Source organism: Chionomys nivalis, chromosome X, assembly GCF_950005125.1.
Source record: "Chionomys nivalis chromosome X, mChiNiv1.1, whole genome shotgun sequence".
Taxonomy (NCBI): Eukaryota; Metazoa; Chordata; class Mammalia; order Rodentia; family Cricetidae; genus Chionomys; species Chionomys nivalis.
This window is the reverse complement of record NC_080112.1, coordinates 53,685,949-53,713,571: the sequence shown is the minus strand read 5'-3', so window position 1 is coordinate 53,713,571 and position 27,623 is coordinate 53,685,949. Positions and strand designations below refer to the sequence as shown.

Genomic DNA, 27,623 nt, shown 5'->3' with positions numbered 1-27,623 from the left:
AATATTAGAGGATATTTGAGCCACAACAATTACTGCTTTGAATGTGGAATTGATTTCCCAGTTAATTTAAATAGTTTGCATTTTTTGGGTGAATAATGATGACATGGCTGGAGCCTGAAACACTGGCTTGAGGCAGCGGAGTATTATCCTTTCTTTTCTGGCTCATTAGCCAGTCAGCATGTATCTCAAGGAATCATATACTCCATTTTCTTTTTGAAAAGATAATATTGATACATTTCCACCCTCATAAAATATGCTAGTGATTTTTAAGATAGAAAACGTTGAACTGTTTTGCTTGTTAATAAATCCGAAGTAAGGAAAATAGGCAAGGATCTATTCATAAAGATCTGCTGTAAATGTGAAATGTGATTTGTGTGTGTGTGTGTGTGTGTGTAAAACCTTCTATTACAAGTATCATGCTATTTCAGATGCAGAAGTTACAACACAATCACAGAAAATTCTCAGAGAGACTCATGAGAGATTTAAAAAATATAGAAAACCTTAAAAGGTGCAACTACATACAATATTAAGTGGCACTGTGTCACTGTGTTTTAGAAGTGTCATAGAATTAGGAAGTGGTATGTATGACTGTAGCCATGGGTTTGCTGTGCTTTGGGCTGAGAAATAGCTAGCTGTGGTAAGGATTTGAGATTCTACTGGGATCAAGAATCTGAAAATGTGCTACAAATGACAAATAATCTGAGACCCAGTTTCTATCCTGCTAGATGGGGCTACCAAAAATCCATTACTGAGCATCATTCTGAACTGCTTGACTGGCCTATATGTGTGTGTCTATGTATAAATGTACATGGTTATTTGCATGAAGGGAGAAAGAATGCATTTTATGAATCTCACTAATACATTTGTGTCCTATATACTTTTAATATAAACTATATATTTACCTTACATAAAAAGGCTTTGATAAAATTAATAAAGCCAAAAATATTCTTAAAATGCAAAATTGATAATTATAGAGATTAAAATTAAGAAAAGTGATGATTATATTTATTAACTTAAATAACTCAACTGTCTCAGAATTAAGTCTAACTATTGAAACATCTTACTGAATACTTGTAAAGTATGTGCAAGATGCAGAGACAAGAAAAATGGAAAATATAAACATAATTTAAAAATAATGTAATGGATGTTGTTACTATCATTGATGCTTTAATTAAAGCAAGTAAGAGGATCCTCCATTTTTTTCTGTTGTTTAATTTGCTTCTTTAGAGAATGTTTCACTATGTATCTCTGACTGGCCTAGATCTCACTATGTAAACTAGGCTACCTTTAACTTCACAGATATTTTTCTGTCTCTGATTTCTGAGTGTTGAAATTAAATATTGTGGGATAATGCTCTTGTACACTGTAAAGATTTGTCACTCATATTAGTTTAATAAAATGCCGATTGGCCACTAGCCAGGCAGGAAGTATAGACAGGGTGAACAGACTGTGAGGATTCTAACTCACCAGCCAGATGCAGAAGAAGTAAGATGAGAATGTTGTATTGAGAAAGGGTACCAAGTCACATGGATAAATGTAGTTAATTTAAGTTGTATGAGCTAGTTAATAATAAGCCTGAGCTAATAGGCTAAACTATTTATAAGTAATATAAGCCTCTGTGTATTTCTTTGGGAGTGAATGGCTGTGGGACTAGGCAGGACAGAAACTTCCATCTACAATTAAAGGCATGCATGTCTATAGTCAGCTTTTGTTTAATATGAGACACCAGAACAGCAAGTTTTATATGAGGTATTTATCTGATGTGCTTTTGAAGCACAACTCAGGACTGCAGGACTAGGTTAGAATGTAATTGGCTATTTGGCAGCATTATCATGTAATTTTTCCACAACAGCAAATCACATACATGGTTTTAATGGTCTCCCTTTGCATGCTATCCCTGCTACTTAGAAACATTCTAATTTCTTTAGATATGATGAAACAGAATGAAGAAGGCAGCCACTACTACAAACATTTATATCCGCACAGATCATGACACTCCCTGGACCAGAGCTTTCCTTCTAAATGATGGTAAGAATTTTCATGATTCCTAATTACTTGGGAAGTCTAGACCTCAGAAGTATAATAATGGAAGTGGCTTGTAAACTATCTATATAAGTCCTCCCCCCAAAGAACCAAAATAATTTTTCTCATAAGTGTCTTAAGAAATATATCTAAAGGAGTTACTAATGGACTGAATTTTATACACCTACAACCTTTTACTGATTAAAGTAGACTCTAAAGTGAATTTTAAAGAAAGGAGAGTAAAAATAGGCTACTCTAAATTGAGACTGTTGAAATTGTGACTTCAGAATGATTTGTAGTTTTAATCTTTGTGAATTAAATACAGTCAGAACCAATGATATCAATGCCCTAAGGCTTGATGCAAGAGTGAGAAGAAGCAGTACCCTGTAACTTCCCACACAAGAGAGTTGGTTTGAAGCCAACTGTGGTATCACATGAGGCAGGAGGATTGCTTGAGTTCAAGAGAAAATTGAGCTGGACTATTCTGTGAGACCTGTTCCTTTAACAAGTGAGTAAACAGAAAAATGTTGTTGAGTTTTAGCCAGAATGAGAGACCTGGTGTGCAATGGTAGCTTTTGCATTTCAAATAAATTCTTTGACATTATGTCAAATCTTTCAGGAAAGATAAGTTCTTATTATTTATGATACTGAATTTCATACATCTTGGCAGAAATTATGACAATCCAGTACTGTACTCTGCTTCAGCCTTTTCAGAAAGAGAGCTTTTACAATGGGAGTATATCTGTGAGATCCAGGCTGACTGATAAATAGCTGAGGCAAGCAAACAAGGAATAGAATAGTAACTTGGGATTCTACTTGGTTCACGTTAATCAATACCCATCTCCAAACATTAGACAATTTACATTTAGCAACCTGTTCACAGTCTAAGAAAAATTTCAAAGGTTAACATATACTCCATTCTCTGAAAAACAGGCTTTCTTTTACTGTTGATGAACAAAAGACAGAATATATTCAATAATTCTCTCCTTACGTTCAGGTATAAGATCACAAAGGTAGATTTGTCCTCAACTTGTTTTGGGTGCATGCACAGTTATCTGTGTCTTCAATGTGAGCTTTAAGATAGAATCTCTTTTTTTTTTTTTGGATATTCGAGGCAGTGTTTCTCCGTAGCTTTTGGTTCCTGTCCTGGAACTAGCTCTTGTAGACCAGGCTGGCCTCGAACTCACATAGATCCGCCTGCCTCTGCCTCCCAAGTGCTGGGATTAAAGGCATGCGCCACCACCGCCCAACCAAGATAGAATCTCTTATTTACCATTTTATGCCTATGTATAATTAATTGGTCATGTACATGACTAAGATTATATACATGTGGGAAGGGATATGTGCATTAGGGAAGTGATTGTGTAATTAGTCTGTCAATCAAATTAGGAACCAAACTCTCCCTTTCCTTGAAACCCATAAAAGAAACCTCAAACAATAATTGCGGCCCTTGAATATCTTTCACTCATATAACTCAATGCTTTCTTACATTATAATCTGATATTTCTATTATTTCACTTTGAATAAAGTTTCATTACTAATTTTGCAAAATTGTATTTTGTATGAGAGATATTAAAAATAGACTACTCTAAATTGAAAATGTTGAACTAGTGACTTTTAGAGTCATTTCATTTGAAGTTTTAATATTTGTGAATAAAATATATTACAAATATATTATGGGCATCCTCCAACAGAATAAGTGACTATATTTTAAACTCACATCTTGTTAGCATCATGCCACATTCTTTAACATAGTTTCAAAGGGCAGAAAGTGTTATTAGAAACTGTTTTTAGAAATTTGGAAACACTCCAAAGCCACTTAGTATCCAACATTCATCCACATTTCATTCCATCCAGTTATTGAGCATATCACTAGAAAGCACAAGATACAACCATAACATGATTCTAACAGCCTGCTGATAATCATAAAAACAGTCCCAAAGAATTTTCAAAAAGTTAATTATAATTTTTTTGAAATCATGACATTTGTGAGTAGAGAATTGAAGATTCTTTTCCAAATTTCCCATGTCCATACCCCTTTAAATACACAGGCAGCTGAAAATTTACAAAACTCTATGCTTTTATTCTTTGAAAGTAAGTAGAGATTGTACATACTTACTGAATGCTTACTTTTTGCAAAAGTACATGTGCTTTTTAAAATATATTACCTATTTAAATATCATTTGTCAGGTTTGAAAAGGGTAAAAAAGTAATGCTGGTAGCAAAAGGAATCCAGAATCCAGAATCGTAATTTAAAAGAGGCTTTTTAGATGAGGTGAAAATGGGGATGAATGCAAGGATTAATTCCTACAGCAATTTTAAAAATTTATAAAAGTCGAAAGTCAATTTTATACATATTTTAGTATATTAGGAAAGAGTGAAGAACGGTAGAACATAATTCTTAAATATAGAGCTTCAGAGATAAGTGAGGTAAGTAAACACAATGGAAACACAGGGGAAAATGTGTTTTATCTGTGGAGAATCTATTTTTCATTAGACATTCAGAAGTCTATAGGATATGTGGGTAGAAATGATGGTACATGAATAAAATATAGTTCTGGACATAAGGAGAAAGGTATGATGAATATAAATACTGAGGTTTCTTAATGTTAGTTGAAAACAATAAAAAGAAGTTAACAATATGCAGGTAAAGATGAAATAGAATTAAGAGAGTTGCTAGGTTGTATAGAACATGCAAGTCTCTGAGATCAATCACCAGAATAATAACAACAATAAAACACAATAAGGATGACAACAACACCACCTCCAACAAAAGGCCCAACATTTATGGTAGTATAAAGTAAAAACAAAAGAATCTGTACTGTTACGGTTATAAGTCTCAATTTGCATTCTAAGGAACAGTTATGAGCCATTCTTCAGATTCCTCTAACCTCAAGATTTTGTATAGTTTCTTATTTAGTGGACAGTCCTGCCTGACAGGATGGATCATAGGTATTTCAACAAAACGTGTCTACATCTTCTTAATTCATGTTGTTATTGGGTACTTCCTTACTGACAAAGTAAGGAGACCTTCATCTTCTATTTGGAGAGGCTAAAATGTGTGAAATATTTATTGACTTTACCTTATACCCAAATATAATCCACTGTTAAATCTTTCTGTTTCTGTACTAAAACTAAAATGTAATCTAGCTGCTTTTTGCACACTCATGTTTATCACTCTCCCTTAAAAAACAGTCTCCAAACATTTTCAGTATTCATTTTTACTCTATCATAATGAAATGACATGGGTGGATATACTTATCACAAAGAAGCAATAAAAGTTTAAAGGTTAAAGATATGCTAATTAACCGAAGTTGATCATTACCCAATGTAAATACAAATCCAAAATCACACTGTGCCTCATAAATATGTAAATTTGCAATATGGTGATAAAAAGAAAACAAAATTTAAAAAAATTAATTATGATGGTCATATGTCTTATGGAAAGGATGATATTGTAGCAAGATTTAATGGTTCTGAGGGTGTGAATCATGTTTTCATTTTAAGTAAAGCAGTCCAGAAGGGTCATATTAGCAGGAAATCCTATGGGGTTGAAGCATGAGTAGTATTTGGCAGCCAAAGGAGATCAGTGCAACAGGAAAAGATCAAGTGAACATGATGGAGGAGGGTCATCTGTCTATGTGTTACTTTCATTGGTTAATAAAAAAACTGCCTTGGCCCTTTGATAGAACAGAAAATTAGGTAGGCAGAATAAACAGAACAGAATGCTGGGAAGAAGGGAAGTGAAGAGACGCCATAGCTCTCCTCTCTGAGACAGACACAGATTAAGATCTTTCCCGGTAAGCCACCACTTTGTGGTGCTACACAGATTATTAGAAATGGGTTAATCAAGATGTGAGAATTAGCCAATAAGAGGCTAGAACTAATGGGCCTAATGCTGATTTATGCTTTAAGGAGGATTTCTGGAATAGTATTAAGGAAATGAAATCTCATAAAGTCACCAGCCAGATGGCAGTACTCAGGCCTTTCACAATTAGTTATAAATATCACATCTAATATTATATTATTTAAAAATTCATATCTATCTTTAGAGGTTGGAGAGAAAGAATTGAAGTTATAGGAACTCAGATTTCTGACTTATGTTATGAAGAATTCTATATGTAATATGAGCATAGACAATCTGTTTACTAACTTGTGGTTCTACAGTAAACACAAGTTTACTCTTGTATTTGTTCCTTTCTTGAAACTCACAGCTGTCAAGGCATATTATTAAAATAAAGCTCTTCCAAGTAACATTACCCTTTCTTATCAGTCAATAATTTAAAACTGAATTGAAGATTTATTGCTTTAAATCAGCTTCCAAATGCATAACAATATTGCATAGCATTTATCTGTGTGATTGGCAGTTTCAGTGGATGCAACATGAGGGTTCCTTAGTAGTTTCTAACCTGAATTGTGAGAAATTATGCAATCACAATATCACAATGCGTTCTATAGCAAGTTCTTCAAATATGTAACATTTTTTCTCCACAATCCAAATATCAATATTGTCATTCTTGCTTGTTTAACATAAGGTTACATGATAAACAAAAGCTGAAGTGCCATCCTTCCACAGTAACAACTTTTTAGGCTTTAAAACTCTAACAGTAGAAAATGGGTAAAATGCATGAAATAAGAAATAGAGACGAGGAGAGGCAGTTGTTACAAAACGTATTGTAAAGTAAACATTTACTGATCAAATGTGGCAGTTGTTCTTTTGTAAGAAAAAGTACATAATTATTAGGAAAGCACATGAAAATGCTTAGGTAATATAAGCAAAGCTGTTTTGTGGTAGGGCTGTAAATAGAACTTTCTGTAGTGATACAAAGTCTTGCTCTTTATACTCCCCAGTTGGGAAGCCATTACAAAGAAGGGCTCTTAACCATTTAAAAGATGGCCGGTAGAACCAACTGAATCTCATATTATTTTTAGTAACAGTTAAATGTGCATAGACATCTATGCCTGGTAGCTATCTTATAGAGCAATCTAGACATAGAAGATGATAATTTACTTCATTTCTGTGTTCAACTGGGTAAGCTATTAGACAACAAGACCAAAATGCAAAAGATCATATGAAGAGCATTCTTGTTTTTATTTACTTTTGATAATGTCTATAACATTACAAAATTATGGAAATTATTTTTAAAAAGGTTCTAGAGTTTAGTGTGTACAAGGATACACATCAAATATACAGTGTAGGTTTCTTTTTTATTGATTTTATTGAGCTATACACTTTTCTGCTCCAATCCCTTCCTTTTCCCTACCTTTCAACCCTCCCCAATGGTTCCCATGCTCCCAATTTACTCAGGAGATCTTGTCTGTTTCTACTTTCCATGTAGATTAGATCCATGTATGTCTCTTAAGGTCCTCATTGTTGTCTAGGTTCTCTGGGATTGTGATTTGTAGGCTGGTTTACTTTGCTTTATGTCTAAAAACCACTTATGAGTGAGTACATGTAATAATTGTCTTTCTGTGTTTGGGTTACCTAGCTCAATATGATGTTTTCTAGCTCCATCCATTTTTCCTGCAAATTTCAAGATATCATCATTTTTCCCTGCTGTGTAGTACTCCATTGTGTAAATGTACCACATTTTCCTTATCCATTCTTTGATCCAGGTCACTTATGTAAACTATCATATCATCAGCAAATAGTGAGCGTTTGACTTCTTTTCTGATTTGTATCCCCTTGATCTCCTTTGGGTTAACAGATTGGACACGATAACAGAATTCATCCATTTGCTGCATACAAGAAACACACTTCAACCTCAAAGACAGAGTAAAGGGTTGGGAAAAAATTGCAATCAAATGGACCTAAGAAACAAGCTGGTGTAGCTGTCCTAATATCTAACAAAATAGACTTCAAATGAAAATCAGTCAAAAGAGAAAAAGAAGGACATTTGATATTAGTCACAGGAAAAATCCATCAAGAGGAAATCTCAATACTGAACATTTATACCCCAAATACAAGGGCACCCTAATATATAAAAGAAACACTTAAATCATACATTAAACCCCACACACTTATAGTCGGAGACTTCAACACTCCACTCTTACCACTGGACAGGTCAGTCAGACAAAAAATTGAACAGAGAAATAAGGGAAATAACAGACATTATGACTCAAGTAGACTTAACAGACATCTATAGAACATTCCATCCAAACATAAAAGAGTATTCCTTCTACTTAGTACCTCATAGAACCTTCTCAAAAATTGACCACATACTAGGTAACAAAGCAAACCTCAAGAGACACAAAAAATTGGAATAACCCCGTATATCTTATCATATCACCATGGCTTAAAACTAGAATTCAACAGCAACACTAAATCCAGAAAGCCCACAAACACATGGAAATTAAACAATGCTCACCGGAGTTATCAATAAGTCAAGGAAGAAATAAAGGGAGAAATTAAAGACTTCCTAAAATTCAATGAAAATGACCACACAACATACCCAAATTTATGGGACATGGTGAAATCTGTGTTAAGAGGAAAGTTCATAGCATTAAATGCCAACATAAAGAAGCTGAAAAAATCCCACTTTAGTGAATTAACAGTGTAGGTTTCTATATGAAGGATTAGGAGTCAATGGATAATCACAGAATCTGTCATAAAGATCAGAGAAATCATCATGCTCAATTGGCCCCTTTTCACTATAACCCCGTACCAGTCCACCACTTGCGTGGTAATTCTTCAAGAAACTTAATGTTGTGTAGGGAAACTCACTGGTTTATCTTTCCATCCTCATTGTGGCAGATATTCTCTATTGACTAGTCAAACTCCAACTTCTCAGCCATAGGGCATGATTCCATAGCACAGTGTTAGCCATTAAGTTTTTGAAGAATTATTGCTTTCTTAAGCACTATGTCCTCTGATTCCTATTCTTCCTGCCAGAGTATGCATTTCTGAGGAGATGCTAGGAAGCTGATACTGCTGAACCACTGAATCCATTTCAGTACCTGCCTACTTCTGACTGCCTCACTATAAGAGATCAATTGACCTCTGTTTGATAAACTTCTGATAAATGTATTGCAGTTTGGAACCGAAAAGCAAATTCAATAGATGTGGTTTATTTCATTGTTGAGTTACTGTCATAAGGGAACAGTTGAATTTTTTTATTTAATTTGTTTATATTTTCACATTATATGATATGTTCTGATTACTCTGACTTCCTGACACCACTTATCTACCTCCTGCCTCTGTCAACCATCTCTCTTCCCTGCCATTCCCCTTTCCATCTTCATTTATTTTTGTTTTGTTTGGAGAGCCAATAAATTTAATGAGGGCCATCTGTGTGACCTTGGACTTGGCATTCTCATTTAGAACCTGGTGGGCTCACCAGTGCTTTTTTCATTTACCTATGTAATCAGAACAGGTTTCAGGCGTAGTCTTTGTGTGCTGAGCTAAGTGCTTGGTGATATGATGGTGGACAGCTGCTAGTGTGCATTCAATAAGGAGTCAACATTCCCAGAAAGCAACAACCCGCAAATACTGAAACATAGTGTCATGAGATAAACACTAAAATAGCGTGGGGTTTTATGATTGACATAGAAGACTTCCTGAAGCAATTAGCATTGAAATTAAGACCTTGATAATGAGCAGAACATAAACACACAAAGAATGAAGAAAGTGTACTAGTCAGCAGGAAACAGAGAAAGCATAGCTAAAAGGAAGTGAAAATAGGTCACCATCAATTGTGTGAGGCCAGGTGGAGAAGGAGCCAAGTAGAGCAATCAATTAGGCTAGAATTTTAAGACAAGGCCAAATCTTACAACATAGCATAGACTGTGCTTTAAAATCAACAAATATGGGCTGGGTATGAGCTTATGGGAAGAGTATATGCCTAGCATGCACAAGAATTTGTATTGCATTTTCAGAATGGAAAAAAGCAATGAATAAATTAGAAATGTCATTAAAATAGGGAGGCAAGTGAACTACAGGAATTCAATGAGTGAATAAAAAACACCCCAGAGTCTACATGGAGAAGGTGTTAGAAAAAAGGAGAGCTACAAGTGAATCAATTATGGCCATTTTCACAATTTAAAGAAGACGTCGTAGTAGAGGAGAAGAGACTGAGAAAAGAGACTGGCTTTGAAAGATATATAAGTAGCAAATAGTTTTCCTAAAGCTTACAATGATATTTGCAGAGGGAGGGATCAAGTGTGTCTCCTAGATTCCCCAAACAAACAGCTGAATGAGGTGCAGTACTCGTTGGTTAGGAATCATAGGGGGAAATAGTTCCATTTGGAGAAAAAGCTTGGTGGAGGGGAAAGATGAGTTCAGTTTTGGATCTATTCAATTTTAAGTTCCTGTGGGAAATTAAAACAGAAAGCAAACAGTAGGACATACTGGTCAAAAATTGAAGAGTGTCTTCAGTTGAAAATATCGATTGGACATCATCATCATATGACTGAAAACACACAGATCGATACACATCACAAAGGGTATAAGTAGCTAAAGATAAAAGCAGGGAAGATACTTGAGACATTCATCAAAAGTAGCTTGGTGAACTGTAGATTGTGCATGGGCTGAGAATATAAACAGAGATGAAAACATTGAATTTGTTATTTACTCATTGGGTAAGTATTTATTCATCCCTAAGTAGGCAGTTTTTTTTTTTTTATTTTGTTTTTGAGATAGGGTTTCTCTGTGTAACATGCAGTCCTGAAACTTGTTTTGTAGACCAAGCTGGCCTCAAACTCACAGAAATCCACCTGACTCTGCCTCCTGAGTGCTGGATTAAAGGCATGTGCCACTACTGCCTGACCTAAGTAGGTAGGTTTTTGTTTTTTGTTTTGTTTTTTGGGTTTTTTTTTTTTTGTAGTTGTTTTTGGAGATTGAGGTTAGAGACAGGATTTCTCTGTAGCTTTGGAGCCTATCTTGGAACTAGCTCTTGTAGACCATGCTGGCCTCAAACTCACAGAGATCCTCCTGCTTCTGCCTCCCCAGGGCTGGGATTAAAGGCATGCACCACAACTGCCTGACGTAAGAATGTAGTTTTTAAGGAATGAAGCCTACAAACCATAATTAAAAGCCATTTTCCCAAAGAATCCAAAGACTTTTCTAACATGAGGAAAGACCTGAGACAAATACAACATTATGGATCATGAAATTATGAAAAGAAGGGCCCATGGAAAATCACAGTGTAAATAGAATAGACCAACTCCCAAATCTCTAATTTTCTATCATGAGCAAGAAGCTTTCCTCCTCGTCCATTCGTAGTTTATATCCCATAAATTCACCACATTACTACTTGATCTTAACTCCCTTACCCAAAGAAACTTCTGTTTGACATCTTCTCTGTTTGACAAGCTTCAGTGTTTCCTGCGGAGATCTAATGGTTAACTTTTTAGTACCAGTTGATTTCATTTGGATACTTCTTTCCAAACCTACTACGTCCTGGTTAACGAAACAGTTAAAACATCGGCACTTGCAGAAGACTGACCCTAGACCCTGTCCTGAGAGGAAAGAGGAACTAGGCCAAAGTTTTCCCCTAGTATTGGTCCCTTATTAAAACGTGTTCTTTCTTCACTGGGGTCCTTTGGATAGGGTTCCAGTGTATCTTTTCAACTTTAGATTGAATCTTCTTTCTGGAATTTAGTGCTTCATTTCTATGGTCACGAGCTTAATCAAATTCCCTAGGAATTTTCACTTTCCATCCCTAGTTCAGGTTTGCATATAAATAGCTCATTACTGCTAAGACTTTTTTCTCGTAGTTTAAAATCTATTTTATTTTTCCCCTCCATGCTAAGATTTTTCTCCAAATTAGAATTGCCTAACTGACTTTTCTGGTAATTCATGGGATTTACTTTTCTCTGTTATCCTGCTCCTCATTATACAGGTACAATTTTTTTGCCTCTGTTTTCATGCACAATTAAAAATAAGAGCCCAACAATAATTAATCTATAGCAGCACACTCAAGGTAAAACTTCGTGCAAAAAGAATCATTATTTACCAACTACTTATTTTATAATCTGCTTTAGCATGAGTGGTTGTGTCAAAAAAAGGGGACAATTTTAGCCCTCATTGTCTTTAGACTCATTTGTGAGACAAATAAAAAATAATTAATTATGAGATTCATGTTTTATTAATAGAGTAAGCATCAATGTAAAAAAAGCACAACAGGGTTAAAATAATTGATAAGAAGATGGGACCTAATGTGAAGAGGTAGTACCTCTAAGAGCAGTTAATTTTTGTTATGCTTTGCATATCAAGTCTTGGTTGGTAGCTGGCGAATCTAGTCATTGAGAGTTGCTTATTTCATCAATGGATCAACCACTCAGTTCAAAATTGGTTGCTTTATAGGAAGGAGGTAGAAACATTCAAAGCTGGGGACAAAGTGGAGGAAGCAGCTCACTTAACATATGACCTCCAGAGGGAGCTTGACCCCAGCCACTTCCACTGCTCTTCTCTGGTTTTGTTTTTGATTAATTGCTTAGCTCCACCATTGTCTTTGTTATTGGGGGCAAATAATTTCACTTCACCAAATGCCAGTCTTCTCCTCATTAAAACAGGACAGCAAAGCCAAGCTTTTGAGTTGAGTTAGCATTTGTCATCTCGTATTATCCCCAACTGTAGTTTAACAGAGCAGTCCTGTCCAGGCGGAGTAACTGCCCCTTCATTACAGTTGACAAATTATTTGAGATACAAAGTAGTTCTTACCTTTTATGAATATTTCCCCAGGAAGCATTGATATTCTCTGTTATCATGTGAACTTTTCTGGTATCATCTGCAGAATAGTCCCGAAGAAGTTTCAGTGCCAAATCATTAGCCACGTCCACCTTTATCTGCCATTGGCGGAGGTCTTTGGCCAACTGCTATAGATGTGCATAGGAAAAAAATTATCACTTTTCATCCAGCTTTTCATGTTCCTAGGTGGATACCTCTAAATATTTCATAAATAGTTACTGATTCTTCAGATCACAGAGTGTCTCTTCAAGTCACCTGTCACGTGAGTCAGTCAACAATGGTGATGTAAATTAACATGCTTTCCATGATGAGATTTCAAATGCAGGATCTTAAGCATCCACTCCGTTCAGATACTTCAATTTAGTACCAATAAGGTGGTAATAAAACAAGCTTAATTTTTTAATCATAGGAAAGAATAAATTATAAAAGACTCATTTGTAATTGCTTAGAATGTGACATAGAACAAAATCATGTGGATGTTTCTAGTATCATCTGCAGAATAGTCCCAAAGAAGGTCTAGAGCCAAATCATTCGCCACACATCTAGTGTTATCTGCCACAAAACATGCATCTCCTCCCTTCATTAACTTGTTGAATTGTTTATGTAATTAGTGCCATCTACTGGCATTTAACAAACTCTGCATACTGAAAACGCTGGACAAAAAGAGGACTGTTACCACACAGTTTCTGAAGGATTAAAATACTTTAAAGATCCTCTACTTTAATATTCGAATACAAGGCAAGATATAAAACTATTTCTAAACCAAAAAAACTGAAGAGTTTTTCTTTGTTTGTTTTTGACAGTTGAGTGTAATCCAATCAGTCATTTCTTCATTGGAAAGAAGTCACCCAAGGTCATGTACATATGGAAGCATATCAGGCTACCACACCCACATGTTGGCGAGATCTACACATTAAGGTAGAATTAAAGTGTTAAGAAGTTTATGCTTAATACAGTGTGGAGGGGGAAGGTATAGGTGCAAGAATAGAGAAATATGAACAGGCAATGAAATGAAGTGGAAGAATAAAGTCATTTTATAAAAGAAAAAAACTTAACTTCCAAGTAATATAAATGTATTAAGTCAAGAAGGTATAATTTGATGATAGTTGACCAAATTTCATATAGGGGAAGACTAGTGAAATCCGTACATTCTATTTTTGGAAACATAATATTATAACAATTTGGCAATAAACACCAAGTGACCCCATAATAGCACTTATTATTTTTTACAACAATAAAATATTCAAAAAGGTAAGTGTATTATAACATTAAAAAAATTTCACCAAAAGACTAATTTTAATATTTACTCAAGATGATATTAGAAAATAACCAATAATGTGTATAATAATCATGGTAAAGAGAACATGATTGGTCTGAGGCTGTAACTCAGTGGTAGAGTTCTTGTTCAAGGCTCAGGTCCAATCCCTAGTGCCTAAACAAACAATAAAGACAACCATGTTTTTTCTTACAGCAAAACAGAATGCATTTTTAAAAACTCAGTATGAACAGAAGAAAAATAATCATAGAAGTTTCTGAAAGTAAGAGACATTTTTATTTAACCTTTTTTGTTTTGTCTTAGCATGATGTTTATATGAACAAAAGAAAATCTTGGTATTTTGGTAAAATTCAATGCATTTGTTTGGACTTCTATCCCTCACAAAGTTAGAATTTTTATGTAATCCACCATTTCTCACTTAATTAGAATATTCTATTTTGGAATCAGCTAAATTGTAGCACTTATTGTATAGAGCAAATAGGTTCAGCTTATTGAGGTATTATTAAAATACTAAAGTGCTGTGAAAGCAGAAGAGAGGAAATAGAGTGACGTAACCACAGAGAGAGGAAGAGAGGGAGTCTCTTTTGACACAGAACATGGTTGTTGGTATCACAAAACAACTGAAATCTATCCTTGTGACATGTCAGTCTTTCTTCAATACTTCTTTTTACCAAGAATTGATAAATTGATAAACAAGAAATAGTTCCTGTTTCTACTTTGCAGATTCCCATAATAAGTACAAGCTGTGTGGATGTGAATTAATCCCACGAGTGTTTCTCTTTCTAGAAAATTCCTAGGATACAAAATTTTCTTTTCATTTCTTATGTTTAAACATATTGAAAGTCCTCAATAATCTTGAGTATTAATTTTTATTTTAATGTTTGTCTTCTTTGACTTTATATATGTAATATATATATATACACATAAATATATGAAGTCAAGTTAAAGTGTGGGTTATAGAATGTACCTGCTGGGTAGCCCTGCTGAATTAATTGCTTAATAATTATATGACAAAAGGAAAAGCTATCCATGAGTCAGCTTTCTCCTTTGTTAAATGTGAATATTTTATCTACACTGAAAGAAGAGTATGTGGGAAAATGCCTGGAAGAAAATTGTAAGAAAAAAATCATGTAAAACAAAGTTATCTGGCATAATCAAAGATTTAAATAAATACTACCTATCACTATAATTACTAGTGCTATGATTACCATGACTGCTATTAAAATCTCATGTATGGTCACAGTGAGAGTCCCTGCTGAATGCAAAAGAAATGGCTTCCTATTTTATAGGCATTGTACCGACACAACAGCTGGATATGTTCCTCTTTACCTTAGAAGATAAAAGAGAGTAGATAGCTATAGAAATAAGATTGCAATGTTATTACAAAACTTTTCTTATATCAGGTGATTGGGGATACTTACCTACTAGTGACATGAATACTTGTCCAAAGTGAACTTGCTTTTAGAAACTCTAAATGAATGTCTCAAAGGATCTCCTGATAACCTATGAGGAGCAACAAAAAGCCCCTTTCCAAGGAAGCCTTGTTTGCTTATTGTCTTACAGTTTTATCTTAAGGAATAGAATAACTTTGTATGTCTCTGTTTTATTTTCTCAAAAAGAGAATGGAGCTACTAACTCTGCCTGTGCATCAAGCATGTTGTGAGAAGTGTGCAAAATCAAAATCAAATTGTTCGAGAAATTAGAAAACAGGATCTTATTACTATGTACACAGCTCATAAGTCAATAATAATCAAATTAAAAATTCAAAGACCCTTAAAGGGTATGTATAGAGTCAGAGACTAGAGGGAACAGGTATATCACTTTAGGAAAGGGAAATAAAATATGCAGATATGGATGGAAGTGGGGACAGAAATGAGGGGGTCAAGTAGGGAGGGAGAAGGAAGGGAGAGTTGTGACAGGGGATACATAGACAGCTAAAATTAAGTGACATTTGAAGAGTGGTATGGAAACCTAAAACAGTCACAACTCCCTAAAATATATACACATATGAAGGTGATCTAAATGAAACTGTCAAATAATCGGGAGAGAGAGAATCCCAACTGCCATCTATTGTCACCAAATAAAGCTTCCAGTACCAGAATTTTGTTACATCTAATTGCATTGTTGATCAAAGAGTCACCATGGGAATTTCCAAACAAGATAGGCTGTTGCTAAGACTATAAGTTGCTCTTCATAAACTGACAGCAAGGCTCTGTTGCTGAAGATAACACCCACAAAACTCATTGAATACGGATGTGTTGAATTGGTGCCTACATAGAACCTTCACCACTATGTTCCAGTGTCTTTGGTACAAAAAAAAATTGGCACACTTTGTAAGGAGAAATGTAAGCACCAGCACCAAGACATCCTCAAAGCATTTATCCACAATGGTGTACTACTTCCAAGATATGCTAAGGCAATGGTAACATAAAACTGGTGAGAGTGACCAACCAACAACTGGTTTGACTTAAGGCCCACTCTATGAGATAGAATCCATACCCAATTTACACATTCCTTAGTTGACCAAGAACCTGTCACTAGATAGCCAAGGGACTTAGGGTAATACCAAATAATACCTGTCTAAAAAATAAATCAAAACAAGAGAACAATAAAACCCCAAAACTCCTCTGAAAAAACAAAACAAAACAAAAAGGAGTGATAAAACGACTCCCTAAAGGGGTTCTGCTATACTCATAGATCAGAGTCTGGCTCAACCATCTTATCGGCCACAGCCATACAATATGCAGAGTGAGAATCCTTGAATCACCCATTCGTAATTGGGGGTGTCTTCATCAATTCTTTCCTTTCAGAACTTAGGGAAACCACTGAAGAAGAGGCAGAAAGACGGTAAGAGCCAACAGGAATGAAGGACACCAAGAAAACAAGGCCCTCTCAATCACCATGAACAGAGCTCATATGAACTCCCAGAGACTGAAGCAGAATGCACAGAGCCTTCATGGTCTTCCCCAGGTCCTTTGCATTTACATTATGACTTCCAGTTTATTGCTTTTATGGAATTGCTGAGTGTGTGAACAATTCTTGTGCCGTTTCCTTGGCCCCTTTTATTCTATTGGTTTATCTTATCCAACTTTGATGTGATAGTTTTTGTTCTATCTTATTAGATACTATTTTGTCATATTTAAAAATGATTAAATACATGCATACATGAGTGAACACCTAGCTGCTAGACAAAAGGTTAACCCACTGAACTGTCATTTAAGCCTGTTTATGAGAGGAAAAAATAAATTTTCTCGTACACAGAGTATGTCAACCAGGAGCAGTTGATCAAAATAGAATGGACTTCACCGTTTATTTTAGAGTGTTGTTTTATTGATTTTGGTGTTATATTTTCTTTTTGTTTATTTATTGAGAAAGAACTTAAAGTTGGATGTGTAGGGAATGGGGAGGATCTGGAAGGACTTGAGGGAGGGGAAAACACAATCAAAGTAAATTTGAATTTAAAAAATGTTCTATGCATGCTGAGGTCAGAGGCCCCTTCCACCTTGACAGGTCCTGTGGATTGAGTTTAGTTCATCAGGCCTGGTGATAAGCACTTTTATTTGCTAAATCATCTCACTGACTTTATCTCTGCCTGCAAACTCCGAAGTTTCTCCCACAGAAGGCTAAGTTTAGCATCTTACCATAACGTTGATCTTGACCATGTTGCTTCGTCTAATTCGAAGAAGAAGTTAATGGGACCAGAGGCTTAAAGTGTGTTTTCAGTGCATATATGTCCCCACCACCGTAAGACTGATTTGCCCTCAGCCAGCTTAATGATCTGAGCTAGAGGATATTGAAATGACACGTGGTAGCACAGCTACTACAATCCATCTGAAGCCCCTCTCAATTTCTCAAGTTGACACCTAATAAACAGGCAATGCATACTTATTTTTGTTGGATACTTGCATTTCAAGGTTGTTACTGAAACTTTTGGAAGGAAGTAGTTAACTGGTTTTGTTACCAATGGTCTGTACCTCTCGGAAGTCAGAAACTTGTCTTTTAATTGATTTTTACTAGCAGGTACTATCGACTACTCTCACTTCCTTGGAAGGTTTTTCTTTCCTTGGCTCTCTCTATTCTCTTATAGAATGTAAGGTGTTTTTGCCTGTCTATTAAATATTATTATTTATAAACTTTGTATCTGATTCAATTGTCTATTCCTTCTGATTTTAAACTGATTCTCAACTAGAAATGGAGAAAGGGGTTACATCTACCTGCAAAGTAGATATATCATGAAGTTCCCTTATTCCTTAAATTTCCACCTTCATTTCTCTTTCGTTAATTTACGTCCTCATCATCTTTTGCTCACATTTTGCAACGACAGTTAGTTAACTCACTTTTTCTACATTCAAACTGGCCTTCAACCTACATATAACTGTCTGAGTTAAATTTTTGCAATGAAAATGTTACCTTTGATGTGCCTCTGTGTAAAATGTTTAAGCTACATAAAGAATAAAATTCCAACCTTCCCTCTGCTAATACATACCACAAACATAAGTAGCACACCTATGTATCCACTTTCAGCTTTTATTAATGTTTCTTTTCTGCTGCAATTTTGTAACTTTTCACTTAACAATACAAAAGTTCTTAAAGTTATGACACTTTTTTAAGATGGTAAAGTCAGTGAAAGACATCACAAAGTGCAGGTATCAGGGCTCAGAATTCAATCTAGATGGATAACATATGTTTACATATAAATAAATTTAATGAAAGCAATTATATTTGCTGTACTTGAACTTTGAAGAACACAAAACTGCTTTCTTAATGATTATAACATTTTTGGAAAATTATTGTGCAAACTACAGTAAGGTGTTCATAGGAAGCATAAAAAACATTTGTTTTGGTTCTTTAAAAATTAAACAATTTAGCTATAAATAAGAATTAATGTTCTGAAGATCTTTATTGGGGAAAGTAAAGTTAATTCTGTTCTTTCCAGTGTGAATTAAAATGACCTATAAAAATCCTTTATGGATTTATAATAGAAATGTTAAAATATGTGCAAGAAAGCTATTTCAAATGTAAAGCCTCTCACCATTAACTCTAAGACTCATCTATTAAACCTTTGACATTACCAAACAATTCTGTTTCACTAGGTAACATTCCATACAGGATACTATTTAAGAAAATGGCCCTCATTTTCCAGCTTACTGGAAATGATTAATCTTTCAACAGCTCTGAGGGTTACATACCAGTGCTGCTACTTTTTGTCCTTTCCACAATGACTACAAGCTGAGAGCAGGCTAGTAAATGGGTTATCGGCCAACCCATTAGAGTTCCATTATTTTCTGTCTTACATGGCTTCATGTAATGAATTTTTATAATTAAACTAATGGCACACAATTTATTTTTCCCCTCTTTACTTTCAGGCCCCATTTCTCTTCCAGCTTCTTTGGAAGAAGTTTTATACAAAAGGAAGGGAGGAGAGTCCTCCAAGTGTTTCATTACCTTAATTTCATTATGACATTTTGGAAAGCATTCTCTTTATTTGAGCTCTCACTTTAATTTGCTGACTTTATTAAAAGGCTTAAAGCAGTGTTGTAATTAACAAGTCATCCAGATACCCCAGGCTTCTAAGAGAAGTCTGGTTGAGAGTGTGTAGAAGGGGTCCAGTAGAACCAGCCCCAAAAGAACATCAGAAATCCCCAGAAAGTATCATTTTCTTGTGCCACCATCTCTGAATTTCTAGGTAACTTTTCAAATCCCATGAGTGTCCTACAAGAGATTACATTCACAAGTCTCTCTTGTCATGGGATTACATATCTGCACTTTTAAAACCTAGACAAAAATCTGTCTGTAGTCTTCATTGATATGCCTATATAATTTTAAAAGCAGATTTACCATTACACAATCCACCTATTAAATATACCCATTAAAATAGTATGCGTTTTTTTTTTCATTGATTAACATTGATGTGTTACTGTTTCTATAATCTGATTTTGGAACAGTCTCTTCTCTATAAAATAAAACCTAATACTAATAATAGTAATTTTCCACTCTCCATTTTCTTCATCCCCAGTTATTTCTTGTATTATATATATGCCAATAGAGACAATTATATTTTTGACTGGGTTATATCAATTAGCTTAATGACTTTGAGATTTATCTATGTTCTAGTATTAGCATCATAATTAATTTTTATCATTTAGGAAGATTTAATTTTTGGATGTACCACATTTTGTTTATGCATTCCTTTGTTGATGAACAGATGGGTTGATTATGCTTTCTGGATATAATGGTTAATACTACCATGGACTTCTGTACAAATTGTTTGTGTCTATTTTTATTCCTTTTGAGTATATATTTAGCAATAGAATGCTAATATTTATATTATTGTAAACTGCTGAATATTTTCCCATTGTTTTCACAGTTTATTTATTTTCCCAATTTGTTCATTCATTTGTATGTTTTCTTGAGACAGGGTCTCATTACATAGCTCTGGCTGTCATGAAACTTGTTTCCTTCCTTCCCTCCCTTCCTTCCTCCCTCCCTCCCTCACTCCCTCCTTCCTTCCTTCCGTTCTACATCCAATCCCAGTTTCCCTCCACTTCTCTCATCCTATATCCCCCATATGCTCATCAAAGAGGGTAAGGCCTCCCCTGTGAAGTCAATGAATTCTGTCCCATCAGCTTGTTGAGGCAGGGTCAAGCCCCTCCCCGACTTCACACCATGCCTAGACTGAGCATGGTGTCTCTCTATAGAGAACGGGCTCCACAAAGTCAGTTCATGCATTAGAATTAGATCCTGGTATCATTGCCATGACTCCACATACTGCACAAACCACACCACTGTTGCCTGCATTCAGGGAGGGGCTAGTCTTGTCCTATGCTCCCCAGTTGTCAGTCCAGATTCAGTGAGCTCCCACTAACTCAGGCCAGCTGAGGACCTGAAAGATGTTGGACTGGGCCTTGGCAGGACAAAGTCAGAGGAAACTCTGGTGGAGGTCCATAGCGATCCTGACATGGAACTTGTTATATAGCCCATACTGGCCTGGAACTTTCAGGGATCCTTCTGACTCTTTGTGTCAACTGCTGAGATTATAGGTGTGTACAATCAAATCTGAAAATATTCATCATTTAAAAATCTCATCAAATATACAAGGGTTCCAATTATTCCACATCCCATAGTCAGACTTCTTTTTTTAGCTATTCTAATGAGTGTAAAGTACTATTTCATTGTTTTTCATTTATGTTTTCTCATCAATAATGATAACAATATTATGATTTATTTAATGTTTTCTATTTCCGAAATTTTTTCTATTAAAATAATTTCTGTATCCGGGTCATTTATTTGTATTTTTGTAACTGAGTTATTAGAGTTTAAATATTTTTGAATATATTCTTCATCACAGATACCATTTAAAATATTTTCTCCTTTCCTGAAGATTATCTTTTAAGTTATTGGCACTTCAAACAAAAAAAAAAGTTTTAGTTTTGATAAAATATAATTTGTGTGTCTTTTATTACATTTATTTTTAATCTGCATCTAAAAAGATATCATCTAACAGTATTTTGTACCCCTATGCTTTCTTGAAATATGTTAAAGTTTTATGCTTTTGTGTTTATGTGCACATGTGTGTGAGTGTGTATGTGTGTATATGTGTGTGCTGTGTATGCAACTTCATACATGCATATGCAGACCAGAAGATGGTGATTGATGTTATATTTTAACACTGCATATCTATGCATTTGAAATAGGGTCTCTCCCTGAATCTGGATTGCTTTTCTTGACTAGGTTGGAAGTCAGCAAGTCCAAGTGATCCTGTCCCTCATCTTTTTAAATGAGGTTGATAGGCAATTAGTGGACACTCAGCTTGACACATGGATGCTGGGATTCAAATGCTAGTACTCATGATGGCAAAAGTTCAGTTTATAGAAACAACCCCAAATATTCTACCAAGGAACTTCTACAACTCCTAAACACTTTAAGGAATATAGCAGGATACAAGATTAACTTTAAAAAAATCAGTAGCCCTCCTGTACAGAGATGATAAATGGGCTGAGAAAAAAACCAGAAAAACACCATCCTTCATAATAGCCAAAAATAGCATAAAATATCTCTGAGTAACTCTAACCAAACAAGTGGAAGACTTCTATGACAAGAACTTTAAATCTTTGAAGGAAGAAATTGAAGAAGACACCAGAAAGTGGCAAGATCTCCCATGCTTTTGGGTAGGTAGAATTAACATAGTAAAAATGGCAATCTTAGCAAAAGCAGTCTACAGATTCAATGCAATGTCCAGCAAAATCCCAGCAAAATTCTTCACAGACCTCAAAAGAACAGTACTCAACTTCATATGGAAAAACAAAAATCTAAGAATAGCCAAAACATTCCTGTACAATAAAAGAATTTCTGGAAGTATCACAATTCCTGACTAAAACCTCTACTCTAGAGCTACAGTACAGAAAACAGCCTGGTATCGGCATAAAAACAGACTGGATGACCAAGGGAACCAAATCGAAGACCTAAATATCAATCCACATACCTACAAACACCCAATTTTTGACAAATAAGCAAAAAATATAAAATGAAGAAAAGCATATTTAGCAATGGTGTTGGACTGGATGTCAACATGTAAAAGAATGAAAATAGATTCATATCTATTGCCATGCAAAAATTTCAAGTCAAAATGAATCAACGACCTCAACATGAAGCCAACCACACCAAACTTCATAGAAGAGAAAGTGGGAAGTACACTTGAATGCATTGGCACAGGAGAGCACTTCCTAAATATAACCCCAGCAGCACAGACATTGAGAGAAACAATTAATAAATGGGACCTCCTGAATCTGAACAGCTTCTGTAAAGCAAAGGACACGGTCAACAAGACAAATGTCAGCTTATACAATGGGAAAAGATCTTCACCAACCCCACATCAGACAGAGGTCTGATCTCCAAAATATACAAAGAACTCAAGAAATTGGTTATAAAAAGAACACAAAATCCAATAAAAAAAAATGGAATACAGACCTAAACAGAGAACTCTTAACAGAGGAATCTGAAATGACTGAAAGACACTTAAGGAAATGCTCAACATCCTTAGTTATCAGAGAAATGCAAATCAACATAACTCTGTGATTCCATCTTACACCTGTAAGAATGGCCAAGATAAAAAACACTGAAAACAACTTCTGTTGTAGAGGTTGTGAGAAAAGGGAGCACTCCTGATGGTGGGAGTGCAAGCTGTACAGCCCCTTTGGATGTCACTGTGATCATTTCTCAGAAAATTAGGAAACAACCTTCCTCAAGACCCAGTAATACCACTTTTGGGTATATATTGCCACAAGGACAATCATGCTCAATCATGTTCATAGCAGCTTAGTTTGTCATAGCCAGAACCCGGAAACAACCTCCATGCCCTTCGGACCAAAGAATGGATAAGGAAAATGTGGTACATTTACACAATGGGATACTACACAACACAAAAAATGATGAAATCTAGAAATTTGATATATGAGGGCATCTCATATGTTGTTCAGTTTTTGTATTAGAGCATTTGAAATGTGGTTTTAAAAACACTTAGAGGCATGCAATGGTTTTATTATTAAACACATCAACATGTTGTATAATAAACATGGAGGATTTAATTATTATTTCTGAAACTTGGGACATGATACCCACAACAATACAATAAACTTCTTGTAACCACCGTTCTTATCTCCACTTGTATAAGTTTGTAGGGATTAAATTCCATATCTAAATCCATGTAATATAATAGGATGTTTGTCTTTTTGTACTTGGCTTATTTTGCATATTGTAAATCTATTAAGTTGTTTGCACATATATATAATATTGTAACAATTGATTTACAATATTACACTATTACAATTAATTGTGTTATTTCTTCATTTTTTCATAATATTTTCTAAATTCAATTTTATAATTCATAGCAAAAATTCATTTAAAAATTTAAAATTTCATTTGAAAATTAAAAAATTAAAAATTAAAAATTTAAAATCTTAAATTTAAAATTTAATTATAAAATTTAAAAACTTCAAAATTTAAAATTTAAAGATTTCATTTTAAAATCTAAAAATCTAAAAATTAAAATATAAAATTTAAAGTTTAAAATTTAGAATTTAAAATTTAAAAATTAAAATTTAAAAATTTGAAATTTGGAATTTGAAATTTAAAAATTTGAAATTTAAAATTTAAAAATTTGAAATTTGGAATTTGAAAATTTTAAATTTAGAATTTGAAATTTGAAAATTTTAAATTTAGAATTTGAAATTTGAAAAATTTAAATTTAGAATTTGAAATTTGAAAATTTTAATTTAAAAATTTGAAAATTTAAAATTAAAATTTATAAATTAAAGCCGGGCACACGCCTTTAATCCCAGCACTCGGGAGGCAGAGGCAGGCGGATCTCTGTGAGTTCGAGACCAGCCTGGTCTACAGAGCTAGTTCCAGGACAGGCTCCAAAGCCATAGAGAAACCCTGTCTCGAAAAACCAAAAAAAAAAAAAAATTTATAAATTAAAATTAAAATTAAAAAATAAAAATTTAAAATTTAAAAATTAAACATTCTTTCTCTGTTATTTAAATTATTTTAGCAAAAAGTATTGAATTTATTTTTCCTTTCATTCTTTTCACCAACATCCACATTAGGATTTTCTTCTTCAAATAATATAAAACTTGGCAAGCTAGTTTTCTTCATTTTTTTTTCCTCAGAATGACACATTTCATTCTTCAGATGCCTAAGTATTTTGTATTTTTATTTTCATTTTGCTTAATTACATTTCTTCTCTTCACTATTTTGATATTTGCGAACATTGCAGCTAATTATTTTTAATTTTATTTCATACTCTTTAGAAATTTTAAATTATAGAATTTTAATCTGTTGGTAATATGTTGGAGAGTTATGTGAATTATTATTGTGTAGAGTTTGTCAAATTTTAGTGATTTTAAGTGCCTCTATTTATATTTCCAGATATTCACTTGTCATTAAAAATGAGCTGAACAATCACTTCATTTTTGTCAGTTTTTGCTTTATGTATTATTTTTATTGACCACTTATGCGGTTTTTTTTTCCTTACGGCTGTTTTTCCAAAGCCAGTATTTCCATTTGGTTCCTGTTTATAATTTTTATATTTATTTTACATATGTATTCATGAAGGCATGCCAAAGACCCTCTCCACTCTCCACAAATATGTCAGAGCTTTTGAAGTCTCCATATGGACAACTCAATTCCCAGATGCCCATTTCAAGTTTTTCTCCAAGCTTTCTCAATGAACATCACTACAGTGTAAGATGCCTTGTAAATAGCTGCCACAGAATGATACGTACCATGAAAAAGAATGTTTGCCTTTTTCTGGGGACATAGCTCTAAGTCAGCCCAAATTAAGGCTAGATTCTATGCATAGGTTCGTTTTAAATTTATTTTTTCCCAGAGAGTTGTAAGATAGGTCAAATAGTGCCATGACTTTTGGAATAAAAATGTGGCTTTCTGAGGAATACCAATCCTGTCACTCTTGATGGCTAAAAGATTGCTAGTTTTTATAACTACCAGGGGCTCTAAGGCCAATGATTTTCAAAACTAATGTGGAGCTGGAAGAAAATGGCAGGAAAATACAAAAAAGCCTCTAATATTACTGTTTTGTGGAAGTGTAACAATTCAGAGATTTTTATGTTATGGTTCATTTTATAATTTCCACAAAGACAATTTAAAACTGTTTGCCAGAATATTTTTTTTTTGTGTGTGTGTGGAGTGGTTTTCTAGTCGTCACAGTATATTCTCCAATACTGAAGAAATTAAAATATGAACAGAAACCTAGGCAAAATAAGGTTGTAATCAGAGTGTAAAAGAATGCAAACAAGACTTGGTAACTCTGCCTTAGATACAGAGTACCTAAGTAGCAGGGGAAGTTATCCTTTTACTGCCTATGCCGCATCATTGATATAAGGTATAGTCCATATGTTTTAAATTTAGTAGTTTCCAAGTACTTTAAGGAGAAAATTACTATTAGTGTATTGATTCTTCTTATTCATGTAGCAGCTTTAGGGAGAGAATAAAGGGGAGTTTTAAAATGCATGCCCAAATTTAGGCTCTTAAAAGAGGATTTCAGACAATGTTTGTAATTATTAGATTTGCAGAAGTAACTTTGTATAACTCTAATATACACATTTATATATATATAACACAATGTATCTGCTTGACATATATAAAATAATTCAGTTTCTAACATTATACATATTTATATCTAGACAGGACACTGTCTGGTATGTAAGTTTACCTCTTCCATATATAATAAAATTGTACCTTTTATTTTTATACAATAAAACCCTGGATTTCTTTTTCCCTACTAAAATAATTTGTGATTCTCAACTAGCCAGTGTAGCTACTTTAGAAAAGAGGATTAATTCTGAAAATTAATTACAATTATAATGTATTTACTATCCAGTAAAGGACGTATTTAAAACATAGGTTTATTTTCAGTCCTGGAAATGTTTTTTTAATAATTTTAAAATTATTAGATTTCTCACTTGAAGTAGTTTCAAATATTAAATAGCCAAATCAGCTAGGCTCAAACAAGATTTCACTTCTCTATTGAATTCATGTACTCTTAGTTCAGCGAAGCACAAAACAGCTAATGCCGTCATGTTTGAGAGGCTTTTATGCTGAATTTGACACAAAAGCAATCACAGAGCAGACAAAAAAGGAATTTCTCTTTCAAAGGCTGAAAGGAGAAAAATAAATGAAAACCTGGCCAAATCTCTCTTGCCACCAGAAAAGAACGTTCAATGTGATGAAGAAATAATTTTTTTTTCCTAGGAACTTATTGCCACGTTTGGACCAATGTTAGCTTGGTGAACAGACCGTGAGCTCAACCGAGGTTGTAGCAAATGAAATAAATTCTAGAATGAGCAGTGCTGGCCATTTCAGGTACCAATGCATACTTGTTTCTTTTGAAAGTTCGAAATGCTATCATCAGTCATAGGATTCTGTTATGGCTTATTGTCAGGAATTTTTGTAACAGAAATCTTGTATGCATTTTTTTCTCTGTAACATCTGTCTCTCTTAAAAAAAGAGCATTTATTTAACCAACTTTAAGAAGATCAAATGAAGAGATGTGATTAATAAAACAATCTGCTTTCCAAATGCATGTCTTTGTTTCAGAAAATTAATTCATTATGCAGCAAGGAGATAATATGAAAATAGATATGGATAATTTTTCAAGACCTACTAATTACTAATCATAGAATAGACCATCTGCAGTGTGTTTTTTGTTTTGTTTTTTGTATTGCCCAACCAGTGTTCTCCTACTGCTGTCTCCTTCTGTTCTGACATGTTTTCCATGTTTTTTGTTTGTTTATTTTGTTTATTGTTTGTTTTCCGAGACAAGGTTTCTCTATATGACAGTCATGGCTGTCCTAAAACTGGCTCTGTAAACCAGGCTGGCCTCAAACTCACATCCCTAGCACTGGGGTTAAAGGCATGTGCCAAGATTGTAAGGTGGGCTTTCCCAAACACCGTCTCATAAATGATTTCTACTATGTGAATGTGGTATTATTTCTATAATTACTTCCCATTTATTTTTCTAAGCAAGAGGTGGAGAGTTTCAAAATATCAAACCAGAGAGATAGAGATAAAGATGAAACTTAGTGAAATGGTATGAAGAATTAAAAATGATAATGACTAGAA

General features: G+C 34.2%; 1 protein-coding gene across 2 annotated transcripts in view; it reads right to left on the bottom strand.

Annotated features, from left to right (window-relative positions):
* Dmd (dystrophin) overlaps positions 1-27,623 on the bottom strand; it is a 2,258,623-nt gene that overhangs the window by 548,172 nt on the left and 1,682,828 nt on the right. For both annotated transcript variants that reach the window (XM_057760244.1, XM_057760245.1), the window contains one exon: positions 12,683-12,837. In XM_057760244.1, the coding sequence (XP_057616227.1) occupies positions 12,683-12,837 (155 nt within the window). The remainder of the gene's footprint in view (positions 1-12,682; positions 12,838-27,623) is intronic.